The following is a 24,942-nucleotide window of genomic DNA, read 5'->3' as shown; positions in this document are numbered from 1 at the left end:
TGGTTCGTTCGGCTGAACATACAATAGGCAGCACTCTATCCTGCCTAAAGGATACTGACAGCAGGCGCTGCAAGAATAAGGCTAGGCAAATCATTAAAGATCCCAACCACCAGGATAATGGCTTTTTCTCCCTGTTAAGGTTGGGAAAAAGTTACCGGATACAGGCCAGCACTGAGAGGCTCAGGGTGGGGGGCTTCTAACCTCAGGCCACTAGGATCCTACATGAGGACCCTGCCTAAGACTAACCAAGAAAAACAGCATTGTTTTCTATGTGAGCATAAATCTAATGAGTGAAAACTAAAACCAGTAGTGGAAGAGGAATCCAGATCCTAGGTAAAAGTACTACGTTTGTAATACCACACTTAAAATACTCTCTTACAAGTAAACCGCCTGCATTGAAATCGTTACTTAAAGGTGCAGTAGGTAAGACTTATAAAACTAACTTTTTGTCATATTTGCTGAAACTGACCCTATGTTCCAGTAGAACTACATGAAGCAGGTCATTTAAAAAGAATCCAGCGCCTCTGGCACCACCTACAGCCTGTAGTGCAATTTGCAAAAATCCACCGCTCCCTGTTCAGATGCACCAATCAGGGCCAGGGGGGGTGTCTAACTGCGTGTCAATCACTGCTCATGCACACGCATTCATTCTCCCTTGTGGGGGGAGGGGCTTAAGAGACCGTTTTGGGCTTTAGCAGAAAAGGGGGAGTGACTGAGAAGTTGGTGATGTTCAAATTTTTTGGCTAAGTCCTGGATCTTCACAATCCTATCTACAGCACCTTTAAGTCAAAGTATGTATCATCAGGAAAATGTACAGTTCTGTCAATCAGCTAACCATTTCAGCTTAATTTATGATAAAACATTGTATTTTATAAACTACATGTGTTCTCTGTGTGTAGTGTAAAGAGTGTAAAGTAACTAGTAACTAAAGCTGTCAGATTAATGTAGTGGAGTACAAAGTACAATATTTCTCTCTGAAAGGTAGCAGAGTAGAAGTAGAAAGTGGCATGAAAAGAAAAGACTCAAGTAAATCAACATTTGGACTTAAGTACAGTACTTGAGTAAATGTACTTAGTTACATTCCATCACTGACTAAACCCATGATACAGTCAAAAGAGAGAAAGATAAATGTCCTTTAATTGCTGATGCACACATTGTTATTTGCTCTGTATGTCTTGTGTCACTGGGATCTATTCATAGTCAATATTCTGGGGCAGCAGAAAATCGTATTTTCAGTTTATCATCTATTCTTTAGACGTCAGAGCTCCTCCCTGAGGATGTGTTCAGAGCAGAATGAGACAAACAGAGATGAAGAACGAAGCATAGAGAGAGGGATGAAGAAGAGTTTGTACTGCTGTAAAGTCAACCTTCAGACGTTGGAGCCCCAGGAATGATTTGGGGGTAGCAAGGGTTTGGGTGTTCTGGAGGTAGCAGTACTTTACTCCTTCATGCAGGATTATTTGATCATTAACAAAAGTAGCCAGATATGTCACTACTGCACTGTGAACTGGCCTGGCCCCAAAAAAGAAAATTGTCTTTTAACCCTTCCTTTACAAGCTAAACATTTGACACAATTTATCCATCCATCCATCTTCGTCCGCTTATCCGGTGTTGGTTCGCGGGGGGAGCAGCTCCAGCAGGGGACCCCAAACTTCCCTTTCCCGAGCCACATTAACCAGCTCCGACTGGGGGATCCCGAGGCATTCCCAGGCCAGGTTGGAGATATAATCCCTCCACCTAGTCCTGGGTCTTCCCCGAGGCCTCCTCCCAGCTGGACGTGCCTGGAACACCTCCCTAGGGAGGCGCCCAGGGGGCATCCTTACCAGATGCCCGAACCACCTCAACTGGCAATTCTGTTTTTTGCTTGTGCGTCCACATGTTTTCAATACAACCCAAATATCCATATATGAATGGATGAATGGAATGAATGGTCAGTGTTTCAGGGATAAAAGAACCACGCTGATAGGACGTTTCAAGCCTTAGTTCTGTCAAAAATGTATAGATAGTGCAAAACCAAAAAGGCTTAGATTCTTGTATGTTTCATTCCTTTGGTTTTTCTTTTACTTATTTCCAATGGTGGGTGAATAGATTTTGAGTTTTTAGCAGTATGCTAAAAATCCCATCATGCTTGATAATGTTGCAATGGAGCCGTTTTTATTAATTACATATACTGTAGCTGAATCTGCTTAATGGAAAGTCATGCTGCATTACAGACACAGACACTCAGAATTTCCCCTCCCAACCAAAGGCTTTCTGGCTGCCAGCCCAACTTCCAGCCACTAGGAGTCAAGTTGAAGATGTTTCTATCATGTGGCACCCGCAAAACTGGAAGACAACAAACAGCTGAAGAAAAAGGGTGATTTACATGACGTCCATGAAAATGTCTAACTGGAGAAACAACGAGATTCTGGGTCTTCTTTCGGCAAGGGTTGACACCGCAATCGTCCGACATATTCAAAGAACAGCAAAAGACTTGGTTGTTTATGACCAAGTTACAAACCGGCTATGTGACCAGTGTAGTCTATGTCATGTCCTGCCTCCTGCACGCTCTACCCAGGCGCCAGCCCTCACCTAAAATGGGAGTATTTCCAGGGAGTGAGAACACGTCTGTTACGGAAACTCTCCCGTTGTGTGCTACGTGTGTGAAAAGGCAACAGGTCCGACACAAATCAGGTCCAGACATTGTCCGGAGTTCATATGAGAAAACCGTTGCATTTGCAACACTGTCAAAAGATGATGTTGCACCTCGAGAAAACAGGCTTTAAAAAGTAACGATTTGGGGAAACAGGCTATTTTTTTTATTTTTTATTAAATCATATCTATTGTAAATCCCCAGAGCACAGAGATAAGTACCACTCCAGCTGTAATCTTCATATCAAGCTATCAGCATAATAATTGTAAAAATGTAAAGTTCTTGAAACTTAAATATCACTCGCTTAAGCCTCCTGGACCTGTGGCACCATGGACAGTTGGTTAGTGGACATTAAAGAACCCCTATCATACTTTTTGGGATTTCCCCATCTTTTAGAGAGTTATATCATTTTTTGTGTATGTAATAGATGTATAAAGTACAAAAAAAAACACATTACTCCTCAAATGGAGCTTTCTCTCCCACAGACAGCACTTTTTCCTCAACTGTCTGATAACGCCTTGCCCACATTCCTGTTTGAAATTCCTCAATTAGTGATCATTGATTGAGAAAGCCAGCCCAGTTTTTCACATGAGCTGCCCCATTGGTGCTGCCTGAGCAAGCACAGCCCGCCCAGTGGCATTTGTGAATTTGGTTGACAAATTACAACAGAGTGGGCCAGCGGACCAATCAGAGCAGACTGGGCTTTTCAGGAAAGGGGGCCATGAGCTCAGACAGTGTTTCAGACAGAAGAGCTGCACTATGAGAAACATAATATGTTTTTTGAACATCAAAGGATATACACCTATTCTAGTAAACCCCAAGAGTATAAATAGGACGCTGAAAAGAAGTATAATAGGGGCTCTTTAAAGTCTGCTATGTAGTCTTTTGAGAACAATTTAATCATGGAGGTATAGAGAACCATGCTAAAATGGCCACACAGGTCTGTGTGGAACCATTCTGCATTGTTATGCATTGTGATCATCTTAAATAACAATCAGTACTAATTTAAAGGAACCCTTATTGTTAATAGTGTTTGCTTTACTGATGAATGCCAAAGGACATTAGTCAGCCTGTTTTATTCCCCAACACGAGTGGCTGCTTCAACAGCAGTGATTCAGAGGTACAGGGCATTTGTATTCTGCTTCCTGACCTTGCTGACTAACCAGAAAAGACAAAAGTCTTTCGCTTTCTCAGCTTCTTAGAAGAAATAAATAAAAGCTGTTATCATAAACAATGTAAGCTGTTAACAGTGAGGTGAAAATGGGCTCCATTCCCTGGCCAAAGTGCAGCTCATGCTCTAAATCAAAAAGAGATTAATTATAAAAAGCAGCAGGGAGACTAAAAGTGGCCCCAGTGTTGAGTAACCATCATTCTTTCATACAGGTACGGATGAATTACTGGGCTCTATGTCTTGATGTATCACTGGCTCTGTCAGTGAACTTGTACATTATGAGGATGGATTCCTCTGAACTCATGATGGCTGTCCTCACTGCTATACCGCTTATCAACTTCCCCCAGTTGGTCTGGAGGGAGACTCTCAGGTTGAAGACAATGGTAAGCAGAGCTGTAAGATGACGTAGTATTAAGAGCAACAATGGTAGCGAGTAGAATGAAATACCTAAAATCCACATAAAGAGGTAGGTTGGGGTGGTGGACGGGTCAAACAACACAGGACTTCCACCCCGGAGACCAGGGTTCATGTCCCGTTCTTGTGCCGCATGTCAAACGTACGTCTCGACCCAGAGGCTCAAAAATTTACACCTATGCACCCGAACAAGCCTGTCTAAATATGGCGCTCCAAAGGGCTAGACGCGGGTCCCAAGAGCGTCAAATAGTGACGCCAAGGGTCCCGACCAAGCGTGTCCAAATGTGACGCTAAAGGAAACTTTTGTGTGTGTGTTGCTTCACTCATTACTATGAATGGACTGCAATAGCAAATTACATATATAAGTATATACATTACTTTGAACGGACAATAAAATCTTTTTTAAACATTTGTTTTTTCACATTAAAATTACAATACAACTTTTGTTTGTGGATTGATTATAAATAGGTACCAGGACATAGTCTGCTGTTGAATTTAGTAAATTTCCTTTTTCCATGCTGTGAACACCAACACCAAAAAACCAATTCCCCCCAACTGTCTCCAAAAATCTCCAAACCTTAACAAATAACATCGCAAGCTATCTGCATGAATACCCCTAGCAGTAAGTGAAAAATAAAATCTTTTAAATTTGGGGGAAATGGTCCATAGACAGACTCAAACATCTGTGACTACCATGCGGACTAATTTACTGCCTTGAAAACCCCAAATTTGTGTACCTATTTGTTTCTTCGTTGATTCAGATTAACTGAGATTAGTGACTAACACAAGACACTTTACGGTCTAATCTCAGTTTGGATCTCTTTCTCTCGTTGATGCTTGTCTGTTTTTATATTTATACCATATTTCTGCACGGCTAAATACTCTAATGGACCTCCATGACAGTGATTTGTGATTATAAATCTCTACTGAGTCAGAAATGAAGACCAAGGTTGATAAGGAAAGGTAGGAATTTGTTCACTTAAGACTGGATAAAGTGATATTATATCAGCCTACCTGCAGGGGCTTAACCAAAGTCTGGTCTGTAAAGCCAATAAGACTGAAAGTTGAATATAGCAACACTTTCAAGAAATTTTGTCTGTTGTAAACAGTTTATAAGCAAGGCTAGGTGGAATCGTAGTGTATGGCTGGACTGTGTATGGTCATTATGCTTAAATCTGTTCAGCGGGGTCTATAATGTATATATATTGCAATTGTTATCTGTAGTGGTCCCATTAAAATTTGTTTGTAAAGTGTGCTTAAGTAGCATATCATATGACATAATTAAGAAACTCAATAATTGAAAATAATTGACTGATTACCTTATTTTTATTTTTTTTAAGCCCACTGAAGTATTCTTTTGGTTTAAAGAAATAGGCAATTCAGTGTGCTTTCAACCCTTTGTTGAATAGAGAGCGCCATTCAGTGGGCTCAGAGAATAAAGAGGTTTCCTTTGACCATCACTAGTCTCGCATTGCCAGAACTTCCTCCATAGCGCTGCGGAGGAAGGTCTGGTTAGTCCATACATCATTCCTGGATAGGAGAAAAACGTGCTCTGGTTGATTGGCATTTCTTTAAACCAATCACAGCCGTCTTGGACGGCGCAAAGCACCAGAGGGAGCAACAGTGCTGCTGCAAAATAGCCTCGGGAAGGAACTTGTCTTGGTGGAACGTGTGTACGTTCAAAAGTTGTTTTAGTCGTGCAACAGAAAACTCAGATTGGACAGATAGTCTAGCTAGCTGTCTGGATTTACCCTGCAGAGATCTGAGGAGCAGTTAACCATAGTCCTCATAAACCCACCAGAGTTTAGAACGCCAACGCAAAGAAAGCGGAAGGTGATGGACATCCGGCCGAAATGAATGACATCCGGGGGAACCTCCGGCGGCATCTGAACAATGCCGTAAATGAAACGTTGTCAATATAGACTAGGCCTTCACTAACTGCCAACAAAATAGTTTTATGAAACTTTGCTACTGTGGTGTTGCCATGTACTGTATGTCAATATGTATTTCAGTTTGTACACAGCAGGCTCATTGCAGCAGACTAACTACACCCTCCTACAGAACATGGGGCAGCCTGTAGCCCTTTGAGGCTGCAGAGTGAGCTAAGCCATTATCATTCTAAATGTCATCCTGTCTAGTGTTATTTCACTCCGTTGTAATCAATTATCGCTGTAAGAATTCTAGTATCATCAAAAACACCAAAGAAGGAGTTTGATGAAGCATGTTAGGGAGCAGCTTATCAAGGCTAAAGTATAAGGCCTCTGTGACTTATCAAAGAACTCTAACTCTAAGAGTGTAGCGGATTGTTATTTCATATCAAAAAACTCCATGTAACATATGTAAGGTATAATATTCTGGTGGCGATGTAACCTCATCATACTCTGTGGCATTTGTTGTTTTTCTCTGGGATCAATTTTTCATTTAATGCTTAAAGGGACCAGCTGTGTTTATTGCAGCCATCTATTAAACTGTCTGTAGGATGATCAGTTATTTTGGCAAGTGTCACTGGCTGCAACTAATAATTTAACACTCAGACAAACCTTTAGCTCAAGAAGACAGAGACAAGCCAAAGGATCCAAAAGTCTTCCAGGATAATTGACAATCTCCTTTCTTGGGGATCTGTCGGTTTCATTTCATCTTGTGAAACGGAGACACAGCCTGACATTCAATTAAAAATGAAAGAACCATTGCTTGGTATGGCTAACTATGGGTGAAATATATTGGAGAAGCAAAATACTTAGCACCTGGTCTAAACACGGCGCATAAGGTATGTGACTGATGGTATTGTCTTGTGTCTTCAAGATATTCAAATTATCTTACGGCACACACTGAATACACTGAAGTAAAGTTTTTCTTAAGTTCTCAAATGAGAGCATTGATTGGACAAACAGACAATACAGGGCTGCCAACTCTCACGCATTGACCGTGAGACTCACGCAATTGACAAAAAACTGTACTTTTAGTGAAGCTGTGTGAAAGGTTTTCGATGTGTCAGGCTCAAACACGCCTGTTGATGCGCAGAAGAAACTGTGTAGAATAATTCATCAAAAGACATGTTTGATGTGCACATAAGCACAAGGGTCTGTGGTTATTTTACAACCGGCTGGTTGCACAAAATACAACCAGCGGACGTGCCGTGCATGATTGGGGCTTGACAGTGGTGTTATCTCTCCACTTAGAGACTGCAGATTGGAAACCTGCTGCCTTCAGTATAGTACTACCAACTGATAAACAGAGCTTCAGTCGGACAAGCTGGAACTAATGCCACAATCGCTAGTTGAAAAAATCAGTATCGTTCAGTAGAATAAAGTTATTGTTGATGTCACTACAATTAACTCAATTACATATATTATCAAATTATCAAAAAGTATCATAAACCACCAAACAAATCAATCGGTTTTAACTTTTTAAGTGAACTTCAACATAGGCTATGATGTCTAGAGGTTGGCAAGTATGCTGATCAGGCATACTTATTTATCATTGACCATGATCATTGACTTGTCTTTTCATCTATTTATATATTATTATTATATATTCAAGTATTTATAAATGCTTGAATTTGCCTTGAATTTAGCTGCTGAAGTTTTTGATCAAAATTCCAGGGGGTTGAGGAGTGATGACTCCAACCCCTGCAGGTAATGTCACAGAAGGCCTACTCATAAAATGCATGACTTCACCGTCATCGAATCTCACTTCAAACTAAATTCAAAAGTTGACACAGTTGGGACTATCATGTTTATATATTAATCAGAGCGTATACAACCTGTTCTGAAACAACAGTCACATTACAAAACTGCTTTCTATTAGCAGATCAAATATTTTTCACTGTGTAGTGTCCAGCCATTCATCCATCAATCCATCTATTTTCTGTCCCGTATCAGAGTACGGGTTACAGTGACTAGGTTTACATGCACATAATATTCCGGTTTTTGCCCTTATTCCGAAAAAGACAATATTATGTATATATATATAGTTGTTCACATGGCTAATGAAAGTGAATAGTCCACTAATATTCCCGTTTATGGTGGAGGACTAGTTCGACCATGTGAACGCATCCTCCTTCTTTCAGTCCTTCAACCACCTTCCTGAAAAGGTTGATATTGCGATGTTTATGCATATCCAAAAACCTGTTGATATTCATAATCTTCCATAAGGTTTAAAAATTGCTGTGTTTCTTTTCTTTTCTTTTCTAACACTAACCCTAACCCCCTCATTTGTTCACTGTTGGCTGGTTGGTTTGTGTACAACAACCATAACGACGCACAGAGCTGACTGTAAGCCCTAAACTGGCCAATATTTTGAATGCTCTGTATACATGTCCAAAGAATGCCTCTAAAACCTAAAACCTAAAATACCAGCATATTCCTGAATCAAATTTCGTAATATTGTCATATTCGGAATAATAGTGGAATATTAGTGTGCATGTGAACATGCAGTTAGCAGGCTAACAGATCACACGCATAGACTAAATAGTTAAAAGCGCCACCGGATGCTCTTTATGAATGTATTCTTGCAGTAAGAAAGATTTAAAAGTTGCGCAGTGCAACCTGCAAAAGCTGAGAAATAATCAACTTTATGCAAATGTCTTCAGTCATCATGCAGGAGCAACAACGCAGAGACAACAGGTCACGCTTGTTTGGAGTTAAGGTAGCCCAGTTGTCCTGTCCAGCCACATCGTACAGCTCCTCTTGGGGGACCCAGAGGTGTTTTTAGGCCAGATGAGAAACATTGTATGTGTGTTCTGGTTTTGCCCCAGGGTCTTCTCCCAGTTAATATATTCTCAAAAAACCTCCACCGGGAAGCATCCACCTATAAACCAGCTTTCAATACGAAGGAGCAGCGATTCTACTCTTAATTTCTGAACATCTAACCACGTCCCAAAAGCTGAGCCCAGACACTCATGAAACTAGCAAATTGCTGAAACTTTTTTATTAATTTGCATCTGCATGAAATTTTGAGTTTCAGTCATCGATTGAAAAATAGATCAAAGTGGAACGACTGAACGAAAACATTTTTTGCGAGCCAACAGAAACTTAAAGCAGCAGAGAGCATATACTGTATATTTTAAAGAAAACCTTGATTCTCTTTGCCACTGAAGCCATTATGAGTAATAAAAGTACTTTGAACTGAAATTAACGCCTTTTTTTCTTATATTCTTTCTTCTTATATACATGAAGAAGATAGTCTAGATCAAAGGCTGTCACTATCCTCAAACTGTTGTGAGTAATTACTAGTCCGACGATACATTCACAGAGTTTTAGTGGTGCTCACTGTCTGGCTGGATAAATGAAGCAGCCATTAGGTTGTTGAACAGTGGCTGGAGGAACCGTTCACAGCAGGGTCCAACTACCCTGCACTGCTGGAAATCCATAAATCCAGCCATTTGAAGGCAGAAAGATTATTGAAATGCATATTCTCTTTGCCAATTTCCCAAGGGGGGTGATTAAAATTAATCTTTAAATGTATTATTACCTAACTATCCTCTCGCCTTTCCTTTCCTTTGTACTGATGACACCAACAGACCGATAGAAATGAGAAAGGGAGGGAAAGAGAACTGATTACTGATGAGTTCAGTGAAAACAACATGATCCACACTGAAATCTTTAGCAGAGCTACAGATTCTAGATGGCTTTATGTCTATCTCTATCTAATGATCTCCCTTTATCTTTTCTTAAGACAATGTAGACATATTAGGTCTGCTTGGTACTGCAGTACATTTGCAACTGCACTGTAAAATAAAAGTATGTTGTGCCTCACTGTACTGAGATGATATGGTCCTACACCCTATATACATGACTATAAGCAAATTATCCCATTATCCCACAATATTCCCCATTGTGTGGTGATAAAAATAATCTGCATACAAAGAGGATCTGTTTCCAACAGCAGCTAGGTAGCTGTTTTCTGGTAAACCCACTGTACACTACCTGCTCATCACAGTTTGAGACTAGCAGCCATTTAGCAGCTATAGAGACAGATATTTTCCCCAGGAGTTGGTGGAGACCAAAACAGAGCTAAAAGGAGCGCAACTTTAGACAGGACATGACATGAGACATTGGCCCTTTAAAGGTCTAAGGGGTTTGTTTGCGGTTCATGTGGCCAGGAGAAGACGCGCCAACCGCACTCGGGTGCACCCCAAAAGGGGACCAAACAAGCATACCAAGACCTGCTTGATGAGGAGGTCTCATTCAATCCAAGAACGTGATCCAACCTCAAACCGCACCAACTATATATACTCCGCAAGTCTGAGCTAATGTCTCCTGTCAGGTGGCAGAGCAGCAAACTGTAGCAGCTTGTATTGTTTCTCTCACAGAAACAGACAGGAGTCAAGCTCGCCGTCCGTCACTGGCATCTCCGTGGTCAAACAAGCCGCCACTAAAGTTGGAGACAGACACCGGCAGAGCAGAGCGAAGTCTCGGTGACCAGCGCAGACGTAGTAACGTCGCTCGCCAAACAATGTCTGAGTATTTGAATGAAATGAGCTGGTTTGACAATGGAGACATCCAGAACACAGGCCCTTCTTCCTGTATTTACTTTCTTGCTCCCGCCCCAGATACTGACCAATAAGAGGAGTGAATGTTCTGGCGTGATTTGTAATGACGCATTTTTTGGCTTTATTCAGGCGTGAAACCAAACTGAGGGGAAATCGCAACCTAGTTGACAAACCCATCAACTGATTCGGACCAGAGCAAATCAAGTCCTTTCACACCTAACCTGTTTGGTTCGGTTAAAACTAATTCTGGTGCATTTGCCTGTTTAGTGTAGTGTTTATTTTAGGCTTAAGTGAAAGATGTCAATTGAACTGGTGCAGAACAGACAATCTGACCAAGACGCCTGTAAAGGAGGATCACCTGTCATTAAAGCGCCTCCTTTTGTCCTTTCTCTACCGTTTTTTTGTTATTCCTAACAAACAGTGATTTAATATTACTAATAATGCTCATAATCAGTTATTTCTTTCTGACACCAGACAACATAAATAAGTAACGGTGTTGGAAAGTGCGGCATGTCTTGCTTTTAGTCACCAATGTTTGATTTCCCACATGGGTTTACGTAGTGCAGATGATGCAGGATGACGCCCAAACTGTCAATGAGTTGCCAGTCAGACTTGATGACTTCATGCTTATGTGGCACACTAAGGATCATGCACAATATTTTGGTGCTGCTAATTTATGTGACCAAAAAGACAAACAATAAAGACTTGGGGCCCTATCTTGCACCCGGCGCAGTCTTTGCTAGTTTAAGACCAACGCAGTTGTCAATTTTCCGTCCAGAAATCCGCGTCGTTTAAATAGCAAATGCACCTGCGGCCATCTGTGCGCCCATGGGCGTGCTGGTCTTACTGGGTGGTGTGTTCAGGTGCATTCTTGGCGTATTGCTATCTGTAGGCAGTGGAAAGTGATGGCGCCATTGATTAACAAAAACCTGGTCTAAAGTCAATAGCGCAGCATTTCATTGTTATTTCAACATTAGTAAAATGCGCCTAGGCTCGTGCACAGCGCACGCACACTATGCTTGTTACACACACAGGGACACGCATCAGCACACAAACATGCAAAAGATAAAAAAAATTTAAATATTACAGTGTGAAATAGTATTATGATATGATCTGATCGCACGCTTTCACTTCACGCATGAGCAGATCAGTTTCTTCTCCTCTTCTTCCTCTCCTCTTCTCCTTCCTGCTTAGCAAGTCCACCATCATAATAGCAATGCGCCAAAACAAACGCGCCTGGCTTTTAAAGGGAACGGGAGATGACACTCTGATTGGTTTATTGCATGTTACGCCCAAAACACACCTATGATTAATTAAGACGCTAAGTACAACCCTTTTGAACCATGCGCCCGGCGCACGGACCCTTTTTCTTCCGCAGTCAAACTAGCAAAAGTGGATTCATACACGCCGTTAACGCACCTGCGCCAGGCGCTTCACGCCATGCGCTTAGATTGTTAAAATAGGGCCCATATTCTCCTGCAACTCCCTTAGTGCTCTGCCATTGGCTGGGTATGTTTTTTTGGGATACAACTAAACGAGATGAGCCACAGACAGGTTGCCATATCTTATCAGATCAGGTGATGCTCACGCTTCACAGCTATCAGTGCTGGGAGGGATAAGAGGCTCCTTCAAGCATTCTTCAGCCATCCAAAAAGACGCCTCACTGAGATCTAAAAAACCCATGAGCTTGCCAGCAGAAAAGCAAAAGAGATGGAGGGAGTTGATTCTAAAGGAAAAACAGTGGAAAAAAAGCCCAAACTGGGAATGATCAGCCAATTAAAGCTCTGCACCCTGCCTGCAAGCTTTTCGATAATTTGGCATGACTGGATTGAATTTGCCATCAAGGTCTTTTTTGTGACAAAAAAGCAGTAATCTGTACAGACTGTTGGCAAGCCAAACCTCTGTGAAACAGATGAGGGATTTTTCAGGCAGCTTCGCTGGAGACAACACACAGCTCAGCACTTACAGCCAGCTTAGTGGCTTTCAAAAATACTGCTCTTTGCTTTACTGACGTCACACTCAAGCTGTGTGACGGGCTCCAGAATCTCATCAGCAGAACTGGAGGCTGCTGTCCATCACCCTGACAAGGACACATGGGCTGTAAACACAGCAGCCGGGGTACAACTGGTTCTGCTGGCACACAGATCTGAGCCTGCTTCTGAAATGACTCATCAGTACACCAGACTGAATCCATTCATCAAAGAGAATATGTGGTGTCAATACAAAAAGCATGTCAAGCAGTCTAACCTGGAAATTCTTCTGCTGCTTTCCACATTGTTAGGGGGCAAGTGTACTCCATCTGAATTGCTTTCCTATCACGTTCTCTTATTTATGTTTTTACAATATTTCTGTCAGCATAAACGTAGTCTTGCATTGCCAGACCTTTCTCCACAGCGCTGTGGAGGTAAGGAAGTTGTTTTAGTCGTGCAACATAAAACTCAGATTGGACAGAGCTGTAGTAGTGTATCTAGCTGTAGCTGTCTGGATTTACCCTGCAGAGATCTGAGGAACAGTTAACCATAGCACTCATAAATCCGCCGGAGTTTAGAACGTTTTGTTTACGTACAGTAGGTGGACCGTTCAATGCAGTAGGCTGTGAGAAAGTGAAAATGGAACTCGTGAGCCGAAAAAGTTGTTGTTTGGCAGTACTTTCAGTCAAAAGAAGGCCATTCAAGTCCAGCTACATGTTCAATTTGCAATGCCGATTTGTCTCGTGGTGGCAAGGACCCTAAACAATACACAACATCGCCGCTGTTAAGACATTTGAGTATGAAACATCTGAAAAAGAATATGAGTTGTGCATGAAGGAATCTACAGACAGCAGCCAAAATGCAGCAACTTCAGCTACGGCAAAGGAAGGCCAGTCACAGCTACAAACTTGTGTTAACCAGACCGTGCCTCTCCCGGGCTGTCAGCCGTTCCCTCGGTAAATGAGTCTCCCTACAGTGGGAGTAGAGCGACCGAACGGCCCGGCTGCTGCTCGTTAGCTAACGTTAGCTTTCTAATTTCAAACACCCAACATGTCTTCATCATACACTGGTTCATCATACACATCTGGCGATAGCGATGTGCTTTCCCACGATGTGAAAAGAGCGTGTGAATTCAACATGAAATTGTTACATTTAACTATTTTAGAGGCTGTGGACATTGTTTACTTCATTAATGTGTTTACTGTGTATGGACTGAGGATGGGAGTGGGATTTGGCAGAATCTTAACCAGTGGATTCGGTATTCGTCCGAACCACAAAAATCTGGATTCGGTGCATCCCTAATAACTGAATTGGTACCTTTTATTGCTGGGTAACTGAGGGGGTATTTCTTAAGATTGGCTGCCTTCTTCTTAGGAAGTACACAATTTTATCTGCGTTATTACTATCCTAAACCGGTCAAAACGACATGGTACTTTGTTGAATTGAAGAGCAATACTTGAGGTTCAACCTTGGACTTTAGCTGTAGTTTCTCTATAATTAACTCCTTATTACAAGTGGTATTTACCTAATAATGTAATATTATTAATATGTAATAATATTACATTGTGTAAATTCCAGGTACTTACTTAATTACTGTAAAAAGAAGGGTTACTATTTGGCCATCACTTCACATATCCCATATACAACCGCTTGTTGTGACTGAAATTCCATAGATGACAATGATGCCAAAACACCTTGCAGTGGTTTACACGTATATTAGAAACAGGATTTTACACAACGACAAGGAGCGTCCCTGATGCCAACCCGCTTTTCAAAGCGATCCAATAGAATGGAGTGATCAACAGTGTTGAGTGCAGAGCTCAAGTCGAGAAGAATTGAAATCAAACAATCGCGAGAATCAGCCGTAAGTAAAAGACTTGTTCGTCACTTTGATGAGAGCCGTTTAGGTGCTTTGTCGGGAACGGAAACCTGATTGACAACTGAAGTTGAACTTGATCAACTCAAGTAAAGCACTTTTTCAAAAAAAATTTGAAAGGAGTTTAATTTCAGTCATTTGTTTGAGAAGAACAGAACTGTGAAAGACAGCTGATTGGGGTTTCTTCTTTATGAAGTTAATTCTGACGGTTTGTTGTAATGATGTTGAGAAATAGAAATACCTGGCTTCTTTTGCTGCTTTTTGATAAGTTGGCATTAGTCTATTCCAAATGTAACCAGGTCAATAGGTGTGCGGGTCAGAGTTATGCCTCTGGAGTGTATGCACTCGTGTGTGTGTGTGTGTGTGTGTGTGTGTGTGTGTGTGTGTGTGTGTGTGTGTGTGTGTGTGTGTGTGTGTGTGTGTGTGTGTGAGAGCACTGTATGTGTGTGGTGCAGAGTACTTTATTTATGGAGTCCCTCCACGGACTGTGTGTTGACTCTCATCACCATCACTGACGCCAGGGGGATGGACTACACTTATCACAGATGAGGCTGAAAGAAAAGTCCCTTCAGCGGGTGTTAGAAGCATGTGAGGGTGTGTGTGTGTGTGTGTGTGTGTGTGTGTGTGTGTGTGTGATGGCTTGTAGGATACCGGACCTCCATCATGCCTCCTGCCTTGCACAGATAAGACAGGAATGCTGCTTATAAAGGAAATCAGGTGAGACGCTCCTTCAGGAGACCAAAACAAGCCAAGAGGGAAGGAACCTGAACGCCATCTCGCTGAGTGCTCAGAAACATCCAGCCGTAGACTTCTGCTTCGATGGGCTCGCACATTATCACTCCTGCTAACCTGCTAATCCATTACATTGTTGTTCCCCTTTAACCTGGTTTCTTCTTTGGTGCAAAGATGTCACAGTCATCTCATTTGCTTTCTTGGATTGGATGTTAGTGTGTGTGTGTGTGCGCGTGTGTGTGTGCGTGCGTGTGTGTGTACAGTATATATATATATATATATATATATATATATATATATATATATAGAGAGAGAGAGAGAGAGAGAGAGAGAGAGAGAGAGAGAGAGAGAGAGAGAGAGAGAGCGAGAGCTCAGTCTCAACTTGAAAAAACTGCTCTTAGTTTTAGTGCACCTGACTTGTGGACACTTTCTTAAAATCAACTTATTTGTGCCGTTTAGACATTTTAGAAATCTGATTTTGGACCTCAAAACTTCTATTTGTCCTGGTTGTCCTGATCTGTTTATCACACTGTTTTTCCATTTTGGAAAGTTAGAGTGTCTTTCGATGGTGTTGCTTCCTTCTCGGTGTTGTGAACTACAATGTGTGGCACTTACATGCATATATTTTCTGAGAAACAAAGATTATCCTGAAAATAGCAATATACTGTATGTATGCTATGCTAACTGACTTGCAGTATCTCTACTTCTAATCCCCTTTATCTCTAAATAACTCCACTTTATGTACAAACTACTCCTTTAAAGATTACCCATCTACAACCCCAACCAAACTCCTTACGCAGCTTTTGGTCTTTCATACTACTCTCTACCGTTGTCTCTCTTAATACTACGTCATCTTGGTCGAGCTGCTGCTCTGCCCGGTGCGTTCCGTACAGATGCTAAAGGGTGATTTTTGCGACGGTGTCTGACGCTGAAAGCCATTGACCAAGCGACAGTATTTGACCAGTTGGAGTAGGAGAAAGGGTTGATTAACCACCATGCTTAAGAGCGTGACAGTACCTGGGCTTCAGGAAAGGAAACGTCAATGATGACCGGCTGGCCGTGAGGCTCCCCGTTTTCCAGCCGGGAGTAGACCAGCTGGTAGCCTCGAATCTGGCCATGCTGCTTCACAGACAGGGGGGGCTTCCAGCTCACCCGCAAGGCAGTGGAGTTGAGGGTGTCTACCTCCACCTTCCTGGGTGGAGCTCCAGGCACTGAAACACAACACAGCACACAACCTCAAATTTAAGGTCTTGAGCGTTTTTTACATCTGCATTTACCTTTTGGTTAGTCTAGCATTGCCAGACTTTTCCCCACAGCGCTGCAAAGGAAGGTCTGTCTAGTCCACATAGCATTCTGGGATGGGAGAAAAACGTGCTCTGATTTATTTGCATTCCTTCAAACCAATCACAATCGTCTTGGGTGACCCTAAGCGCCGGACGGAGCCATGGTGCCGCGGGAAAATATCCTCGGGAAGGAGCTAGTCTTGTTTTGGTAGAACGTGTGTACGTTCAAAAGTAGTTTTAGTCGTGCAACAGAAAACTCAGATTGGACAGATAGTCTAGCTAGCTGTCTGGATTTACCCTGCAGAGATCTGAGGAGCAGTTAACCATAGTCCTCAAGAGGACTAAAAGAGGCAGGTGAGGGATATCCGGCCGAAAAGAGGGACATCCGGCGGGAACCTCCGGCGGCACCGGAGCAATCCCCTAAATGAATCGTCGATACAGACTACCTTTTGGTTACAATCACTCATACTGCCACAGTAAACTGTCCAATCCCAGCTCAGTTGGTACTCTTAAACAAAGTTTTCACAGCCCTGATTCTGACATGTCCTTATTGAGTATCTGTCGATATTTAGATTTGACAGGTTTGACGGATGAATAGCTCTGCATTATTATTATTATATTATTATTATCAGGTTTCCTCTGATATAATAATAGAACATGCAGATAACTTCAGTCTTGTGGAGAGAACCATCTGGAAGGGCTTTGAAACTCAACTTTCCATTCAAAAGACCCTTTTCTTTATGCATTTCTGCTCCAGGAGCTTTGTCTCTGCTAGACATTCACTCCCGTTCATAGATGTATTAAGCAGTCCCTCCAGGATTTTTCGCAACAATTCACGCAAATTCAACCAATCACCGTGAATCCGGTGCGACTCGCAAATTTGACTAATTACCGCAACTTTATCGCAAATTTGACCAATTTGACCGACTTTAACCAATCACAGCAGTCCCACGTACCAGATTTTGCGTCAGTATGTGACTCTGAGAGCCAATGACCAAGCGGGAGTGAGAGTGGCTCTATATCCATGGTATTGGAAGGGGGATTTAATTCTTGGAGGTTTTGTTGTGCATGATCAACAAACATTCAGAAACTGCTTTGGAAAAGAGTAGATGGTTGGGCGAGAGAGAAGATGCGTTTGCAAAATGGAACGGCTTAATGCGGCTGTATTATAAGAGTCATATAAATAGTTCCACGCCAGCAGGATTACACATCACATCAAAACAGTTTGAACACCCAACATGTCAGGTCAGCAGAAGATGTGCTGGATAGAAGTAAAGTTGCGTTAATCCTGTTCTCTCATATGCAATCCAGTGGTTTCGTTATCCCCATCTGGTAAGTAACATCAAGGTCTGAAACTTCTCCTGACCTGAGGAGATAGTAAAGTAACAAAGTAATGTGAAGGTTGCTGGCTATCATGGCAGGTTATACACATCAAAGCTTGTCACATGGAGCCCCAAGAGGAGGCTGGGAGAAGGGTTTATTCTACTTTATAGATAAATGAGCTCACGAAGATTTCTCCAGAATGCTTGGTCAGCTTCAGAGCGATGTGGAGATGAATACAAATTTGACTTCAGTAAAAAAGAAGAGGAAATATTAATGGAATTTAAGACGGACAAGGAGAGGAGAGGAAGCGTTAGAGGTTTAAATGCACTGCACCAAGAGATTAAGTCATGGAGAGACAAGTGTTAAAGCAGCTCAAGCATGACCCAGCACATCAGGCAAAGTAAAGCTCTGTAACTTGGTGTCAGCATTATGCGCTTTAGACCCATTGGAAGCGTTTAACCTCATATTGTATCAGCAAGCTTCCAGAATCAAGCTCCAGGCGTTGGAGGTAAAAAAGCGTCAATAAACTTCTGTTCTACGAGTACAAAGCCATAGCCTGTGTAATGCGGAAGAAGAACAAACGAGATTGTGTTAACAGACAACCGCAGACTAAACACATCTTTGAAGTCAGTCTAGTAAGCAGTGCTGCGGTAGCCTCATCACCGTTTCCACTTAGCCACTTCATTCATCTATGGCAACCATATCACCAGACAAGAACCTGAAAAACCCTAAATTATGTTCAGTGAAAGTGCTTTTTCCGGGGCCGGGGCAATTCAAAATTCATTACCTTAAATCCAACATATTATTAGCAAATATAAATTAGCCATAACATTGATAATAGGCCTACTGGCCTAAAGATGATCATGATTTATAAAATTATGCCAACAATTAATATTTTAATAGGTTAGTATTCTATGCACTAAAAAGTTATGTATAAAGGCTTTAGGCCGTCCTACACGTTATTGTAGGCCCAGTTTATTATGCAACTTCATTTTAATATATGTAGTAGGAGGTTAAAGGCTTAAAAAATGTTGAAGACCCCTGGCCTAGACCATATTAATACATACATATTAATACATATTAATTATATACCTAAAATAGAAGTATTTTAAACTAAGTAAAGCACTGTAACGTGAACAGTCTATAGTGCCATAGAATGATCAAATCTGAGCAGCAGTTGCTGGTTGTATATAGCTGCTACAGAGCTCCGGGACGCCGGCTACAAGCGGCGGTTGTTTAGCCGCCAATAGGTGACTGTGACCCAGCTACAGGCACCGCCAGATGACGGTCCTTTCAGGGGCCGTGGTATAGTTTAGCCAGAAAAAGTTAGCATCATGCAGTGCTGACAGTTAAGTTTAGGCACCAAAAAAACGACTATTTAAGTTTAGGAAAAAGATTGTGGTTAAAACACCCCTGAGGAACAATGAAGCGTTTCCTAGGTGAAAGCATTTTGTGAACTCCACTATCCAGCTTGAAAGCGCAGTGTTTTATGTTGACACCACGTTGTGCTATTTCATGTTATGTTGAGATTATTTTCCCTTGGATATTGAATTTCATAAATAAGTGTTTTGGCATACCTGATGGAGTGGCACTATATCCATGGTATTGAAAGGGGGATTTAATTATTGCATGGTGCCCTTTACCCAGCTCGCAATCACCTTTTGTCAGCTAAACTTAACGTAAAAGCTGCTAAACTTAACTGTCATGTGACCAGTCGTCACGTGACCACCCGGTGGTTGTGTAATTTCGTAGGATATCATGTGAGTTTTCCGTCCTCAAATATAAGCCAGAGAACATACCTCAGTTTTAAACACGCTGTTACTGTTGTGAAACGGTCGCATTTTGGTTATGTTAAGGCACTGAAATTACTTAATACAGGAACAATAAGTTAATGATTGCATCATCGATTGCTCTGGTGCCGCCGGAAATTCTGCCGGATTTTTCCCTTGCCTTCCTCTTTCTTTGTGTTGGCGTTCTAAACTCCGGTGGATTTCTGAAGACTATGGTTAACTGCTCCTCAGATCTCTGCAGGGTAAATGCACCTATGACCTGTCTGTCTTAGTTACGCTCTTATAGTTCTAGACTGCCGGGGGACTTCCTTCCTTTGACTTCCTTTGAAATGCTTGTTACTAATCCTAGCTTCTGGGGAGTTTACTCCCCGGAGTCTTTATGTTTTTTCCCCCAGCGTATTTCCTTGGAGAACGTTGGCACCAAGATCCTGGTTCCAGCTGTCGCCGTGGTCCTGCTGCACTCCCTGCTGAGCTCAGCGGTGCCCTACAATGTCATGCTGCGTCCTGCTGAACCCTGCATCTTCCCGCTACATCCATCCATGCTCTGCTGGGCCACGCTACATCCTGTAACGCCCTGCAGTGCCCTGATATGACATGAACTACTACAACTACCATTGAAGTCACTGTTCCATTATTAATGTGACTACTATTGCCACTGTTCATCACACCCCCAACCGGCTCGTCAGACACCGCCTACCAAGAGCCTGGGTCTGTCCGAGGTTTCTTCCCAAGAGGAAGTTTTTCCTCGCCACTGTCGCACTGCTTGCTCTTGAGGGACTTATTGTAATTGTTGGGGCTTTGTAAATAATAGAGTGTGGTCTAGACCTACTCTATCTGTAAAGTGTCTCGAGATAACCTATGTTATGATTTGATACTATAAATAAAATTGAATTGAATTGAATTAAATCCAGACAGCTAGCTAGACTATCTGTCCAATCTGAGTTTTCTGTTGCACGACTAAAACAACTTCTGAATGTTCCACCAAAACAAGTTCCTTCATGAGGCTATTTTGCAGAGGCACCGTTGCTCTGTTGTGATTGGTTTAAAGAAATGCCAATAAACCAGAGCATGTTTTTCTCCTATCCCGGAATGCTGTGTGGACTAACAAGACCCTCCTCCGCAGAGCTGTGAAGATAGGTCTTGCAAAGTGAGACTAAGAACTCCCCAACATGAACGACCTCAACATGCTGCTCTGTTTCATTTGCATACACTCATATCTTTGAACACCGCCCACTCAAAAGCTTGGAGGGAATATTAAAGTGTATACAGCATAGCAGCAGCCAGTCAAAGGCAGGATCAGATTTGATTAATTTCTCCTTAAAGGGATATGGCACCGTTTGTTGAAATAGGGCTTATCACGGTCTCCCCTAGCTGTAGATAGGTGGGCCAACGCATTTTTTGTGCATGCATTGTTTTAGTCCGGTGCAACACTGGCAGCGCCATCGCTAGTTAGCTTAGCGTAGCGAATGGAATCCTATGTTGCCGGTTAGCATGTTGTGAGTAAAAGTGAGCCAACAAAAGACAAAAAAACAACCTAATTACTTGCACTGAGACAAAAAATGCGTTGGCCCACCTATCTACAGCCAGGGTAGACCGTGATATGCCCTATTTCAACAAACAGAGGCGTGTTCCTTTAAGCATATAGAAAATAGATATGTGACACTGAAAACCACAAATAAACTGAATCTGAAGCCTGTCAGTGGTCGAAGATAGGGTCCAGTCCATCAAACAACTTTGTTCCCTCTGAATGGCCTTGTCTGGAAGGACAATTTGTGGGTAGAGCACAGCGAAAGCTCCTACAGTCTTTGTGGAGAATGGACAGCTGCTGGAGAAATCCAGTCAGCGATCAGAGCTCAAAGTCAAACGGGGTGCATGCAGAGAGAAGGAGAGATGAAAAAGAGTGTGAGATTAAAATTCAGTGCGTGCGCAGAAATCAAGTGAGGTGGGAGAGGCTGAGAGAGAGAATGAAGATTGAGAGAGAAGGACAGCAGGTGGAGAGGGTTAGTGCTTTGGAGGGAGGAAGGAAACAGTGCTCCCAAAACTATTTAGACACATTGTCAACCCGGCAGCAGAGAAGATCTGCACAATCACCAATGTTTAGCGTCACTAACTCAATATCGGACCAACTATCTGAGTTATGGCGTTGAATAATGGCAAGAAACATTATGATGTCACAGTGAAGTTGACCTTTGACCGTTTGGGCATATGTCATCACTCTGTGTCATTTTTGTGTAAAATCTAGTCATTAATAGTGTACAAACAAGTTATGGCCCAAATCTTGTTCTGAGAGGTCCAAAATCAAATCAGTTCATCCTCGGTTCCAAATGGAGGTTTGTGCAAAATTTGAAGAAATTGACCAAGACATTGAGATATCACGTGTACAAGAATTGGATTGACAGACAGAAGTATAAACGGAAGGACATACAAACCAAAACATAATGCTTTCGACCACAGGGTAGATGTTAAATTGGATCTGCTAGACTTGTTGATGTAGTTTGGTTAAGGCGTTGGATTTAAGTTAAGGATTGGTTAGGGTTATGGTAGTCTATATCCACGATGTTCCACTTCCGGGATTGTTGCGGTTCAGCCGGAAATTCCACCAAATGTCACTCATTTTGGCTGGATGTCGGTTACATTCCTCTTTCTTTGTGTTGGCGTTCTAAACTCTGGTTGATTTATGGGGACTATGGTTAACTGCTCCTCAGATCTCTGCAGGGTAAATCCACACAGCTAGCTAGACTATCTGTCCTATCTGACACAAGACATGTCCTTTGATGTCGACACTTATAGTGGATCCGATCCAGCATCTACCAGGCCACGGCTATTGCCGGCGCGGAGGCATAAAATCACATGTTAGGACCCAAGAAAGGGTGGGATCGTTGAGCTTTTAGTACTTCTTTAAAGAGCCCCCATTGTGCTAATTTTCAGCAGCATATTTGTACTCTTGGGGTCTCCTAGAATAGGTTTACATGCTTTGATGTTCAAAAACAGATTATGTTTCTCAAACTGTCCACTGTCCTCTGTCTGAAACACTGTCTGAGCTCTTGGCCTATCTTCCCAAAAAGCCCAGTCTGCTCTGATTGGTCAGCCGGCCCACTCTGTTGTGATTGGTCAACCAAATTCAAACAGGCCACTTTTGGGCAGCACTTATGGAAAAACTGGGCTGGGTTTCTCAATCAGTGACATCATTAATTGAGGAATTTCAAACAGGAATGTGGGCGAGCTGTTTTAAAAAAAAAAGTGCTGTCTGTGAGAGAGTGTTTTTTTGTACTTTATACATTCATTACAAACACAAAAAACTATATAACACAATAAAAGATGGAAAAAATCCCCAAAAGCATAATAGGGGCTCTTAAAAAATTGGGTCACAATTAAGCATTAGGTTTGGGAGGGTTAAATGATTCAAAATTCGGTCAAAATAAAGTCTTCACTGTAAAAAACGTATTGTCATAAATTGGTTCCTGAACCCTTGTCATTGGAGTCATCAAATCTACCCAGCAGTGACCTCCACAGTGCTTTGATGTGGTGAAGGAACCACAATTTAGATTTGTCTCTATAAACCTAGAATCCTGCGGGAGGGCCACCCACAAAAAAACAGCTTTAATCTAACAAATCAATTAACAGAGAGCAGATATGTCATAGCAATATACACATTTATATACAGTACATACATACATCATCATCATCTATCTCTCTCTCTCTCTCTCTCTCTCTCTTTCTCTCTCTCTCTCCCTCTCTCCATTTGCCCCATAATTACCACTGAGACATAGAGCAATTTAAACACAATAAAAGCAAGAGGCAATCAAATTAATCCAGACATTGGACTAATATGACTAAGAGGGGAATTTAAGGTAGGAGTCAAAGGCAGAGCTGGAGTTCATTTGAAAGCAGTCAAAGAGACCTGAGCTGGTCACAACAGTGAGCTTTAACAGAGGAGAGGTTCCACACATGCTGCTATTCTTTCTAAGCCTTCCTGACATTGTCCAGGATTCATCCTGTGATACTTTGATTTCCTCTAGAGGCTGCAGAAAAAGACCCCGACACTCTTTGCTCTCATTGGTCATGAAATAGCCAATTGTGCCCTCACAAAAAAAGTGAATCCTCTTGTAAGGATTTGTTGTAATGGTGTCTGTCTTATAGCTGTGGGCATTGGGCTGTGCTGCGTTCTGCTTCTGAGTGTCTCCAGCAGTGACAGCAATAATGAATGTGTTCTACAAATGGCAGAACCTCAATATGGACTGAATCATAGCGGCCAGTCAGACCTATCTGACTGAAGACAGGGAAAGAGCATGTCATGTTCCCACTCAGGAAATTCTCCAGACACCGTAGCCTAGCAGGGCAGCAGCCCGGCAGGCTAAAGCCATGTCATGATGCTAGGAAAAAAAGTACAAACTCAAAAAATTGGCAGAGAGGGGCAGGCAGGAGATCAGTGGGAGCAAACGTCTCACAAAGCAGACTCACAAAGTGAAATGAGCACATGCAAGCTCATGCTGTGACTTATTATCACGTCTATTCACCATGAAATATAAATAGATTACAGCATACCGTAGCACGAATACAAACTGGTATTCCATTATTATACTATTTGATTCAAGAAAGGGAAAGGCCATTGTTAGATTTTAGCAAGTAAAGTAGTTGAAGCTCCAATGTGTAGGATTTTATCCGGTTATACAACTGCATTCTACACAACAGAAGTACGTTTAATTACATTTTTTTGTCTACATCCAATGCCATCAAAGGATAGTTATGGCAGTATAACTGGCAGTAGTATTATTTTTTAAGGCATTTCCGCATTTAATGGATAGGATAGCTAGATATGAAAGGGGAAGAGAGAGGGGGAAGACATGCAGGAAATTCTCACAGGTCGTATTCAAACCCTGGACCTTTTGCGTCAAGGCATACACCTCTATATATGTGCGCCTGCTCTACCAACTAGCTAACCTGGCCACAGCAACTTAACAATTTTTAAGGTATGGTTAAGGTTAGGCAACCAAACCGCTTGGCTAAGGTTAGCGAAAGATTTTGACGAGAACTTTAGTTTTAATCTAGTGGCCGCGCAAAATGTACACTCAAGTCGGTGTTGCTTCGGTGTGTTGCCTTTTCTGCCGAAGGTCGGCCATCGGGTTGGTGTGTCAGAGCCTTTAGCAGTGCATGTTCCCGAACCAAATTTACCAGAAAAGTTTCAAAAGTCAGGCGGCCTGAGGCGGTTGCCCACTTTTCAGCCATGCCAACGCTAATTAGGATTGGGCATCAAGAAC

The 24,942-nt window shown here is 42.1% G+C and overlaps 1 protein-coding gene across 12 annotated transcripts in view; it reads right to left on the bottom strand.

Moving 5' to 3' along the window:
* The window catches only part of ptprfa (protein tyrosine phosphatase receptor type Fa), a 404,110-nt gene that overhangs the window by 115,648 nt on the left and 263,520 nt on the right, over positions 1–24,942 (bottom strand). For all 12 annotated transcript variants that reach the window (XM_028586901.1, XM_028586900.1, XM_028586904.1 and 9 more), the window contains one exon: positions 16,306–16,499. In XM_028586901.1, the coding sequence (XP_028442702.1) occupies positions 16,306–16,499 (194 nt within the window). The remainder of the gene's footprint in view (positions 1–16,305; positions 16,500–24,942) is intronic.

The sequence above is a fragment of the Perca flavescens genome, chromosome 9, assembly GCF_004354835.1.
Source record: "Perca flavescens isolate YP-PL-M2 chromosome 9, PFLA_1.0, whole genome shotgun sequence".
NCBI classification, from domain to species: domain Eukaryota; kingdom Metazoa; phylum Chordata; class Actinopteri; order Perciformes; family Percidae; genus Perca; species Perca flavescens.
The sequence above is the reverse complement of the archived record's forward strand: the minus strand, read 5'-3'. Positions and strand labels throughout refer to the sequence as shown.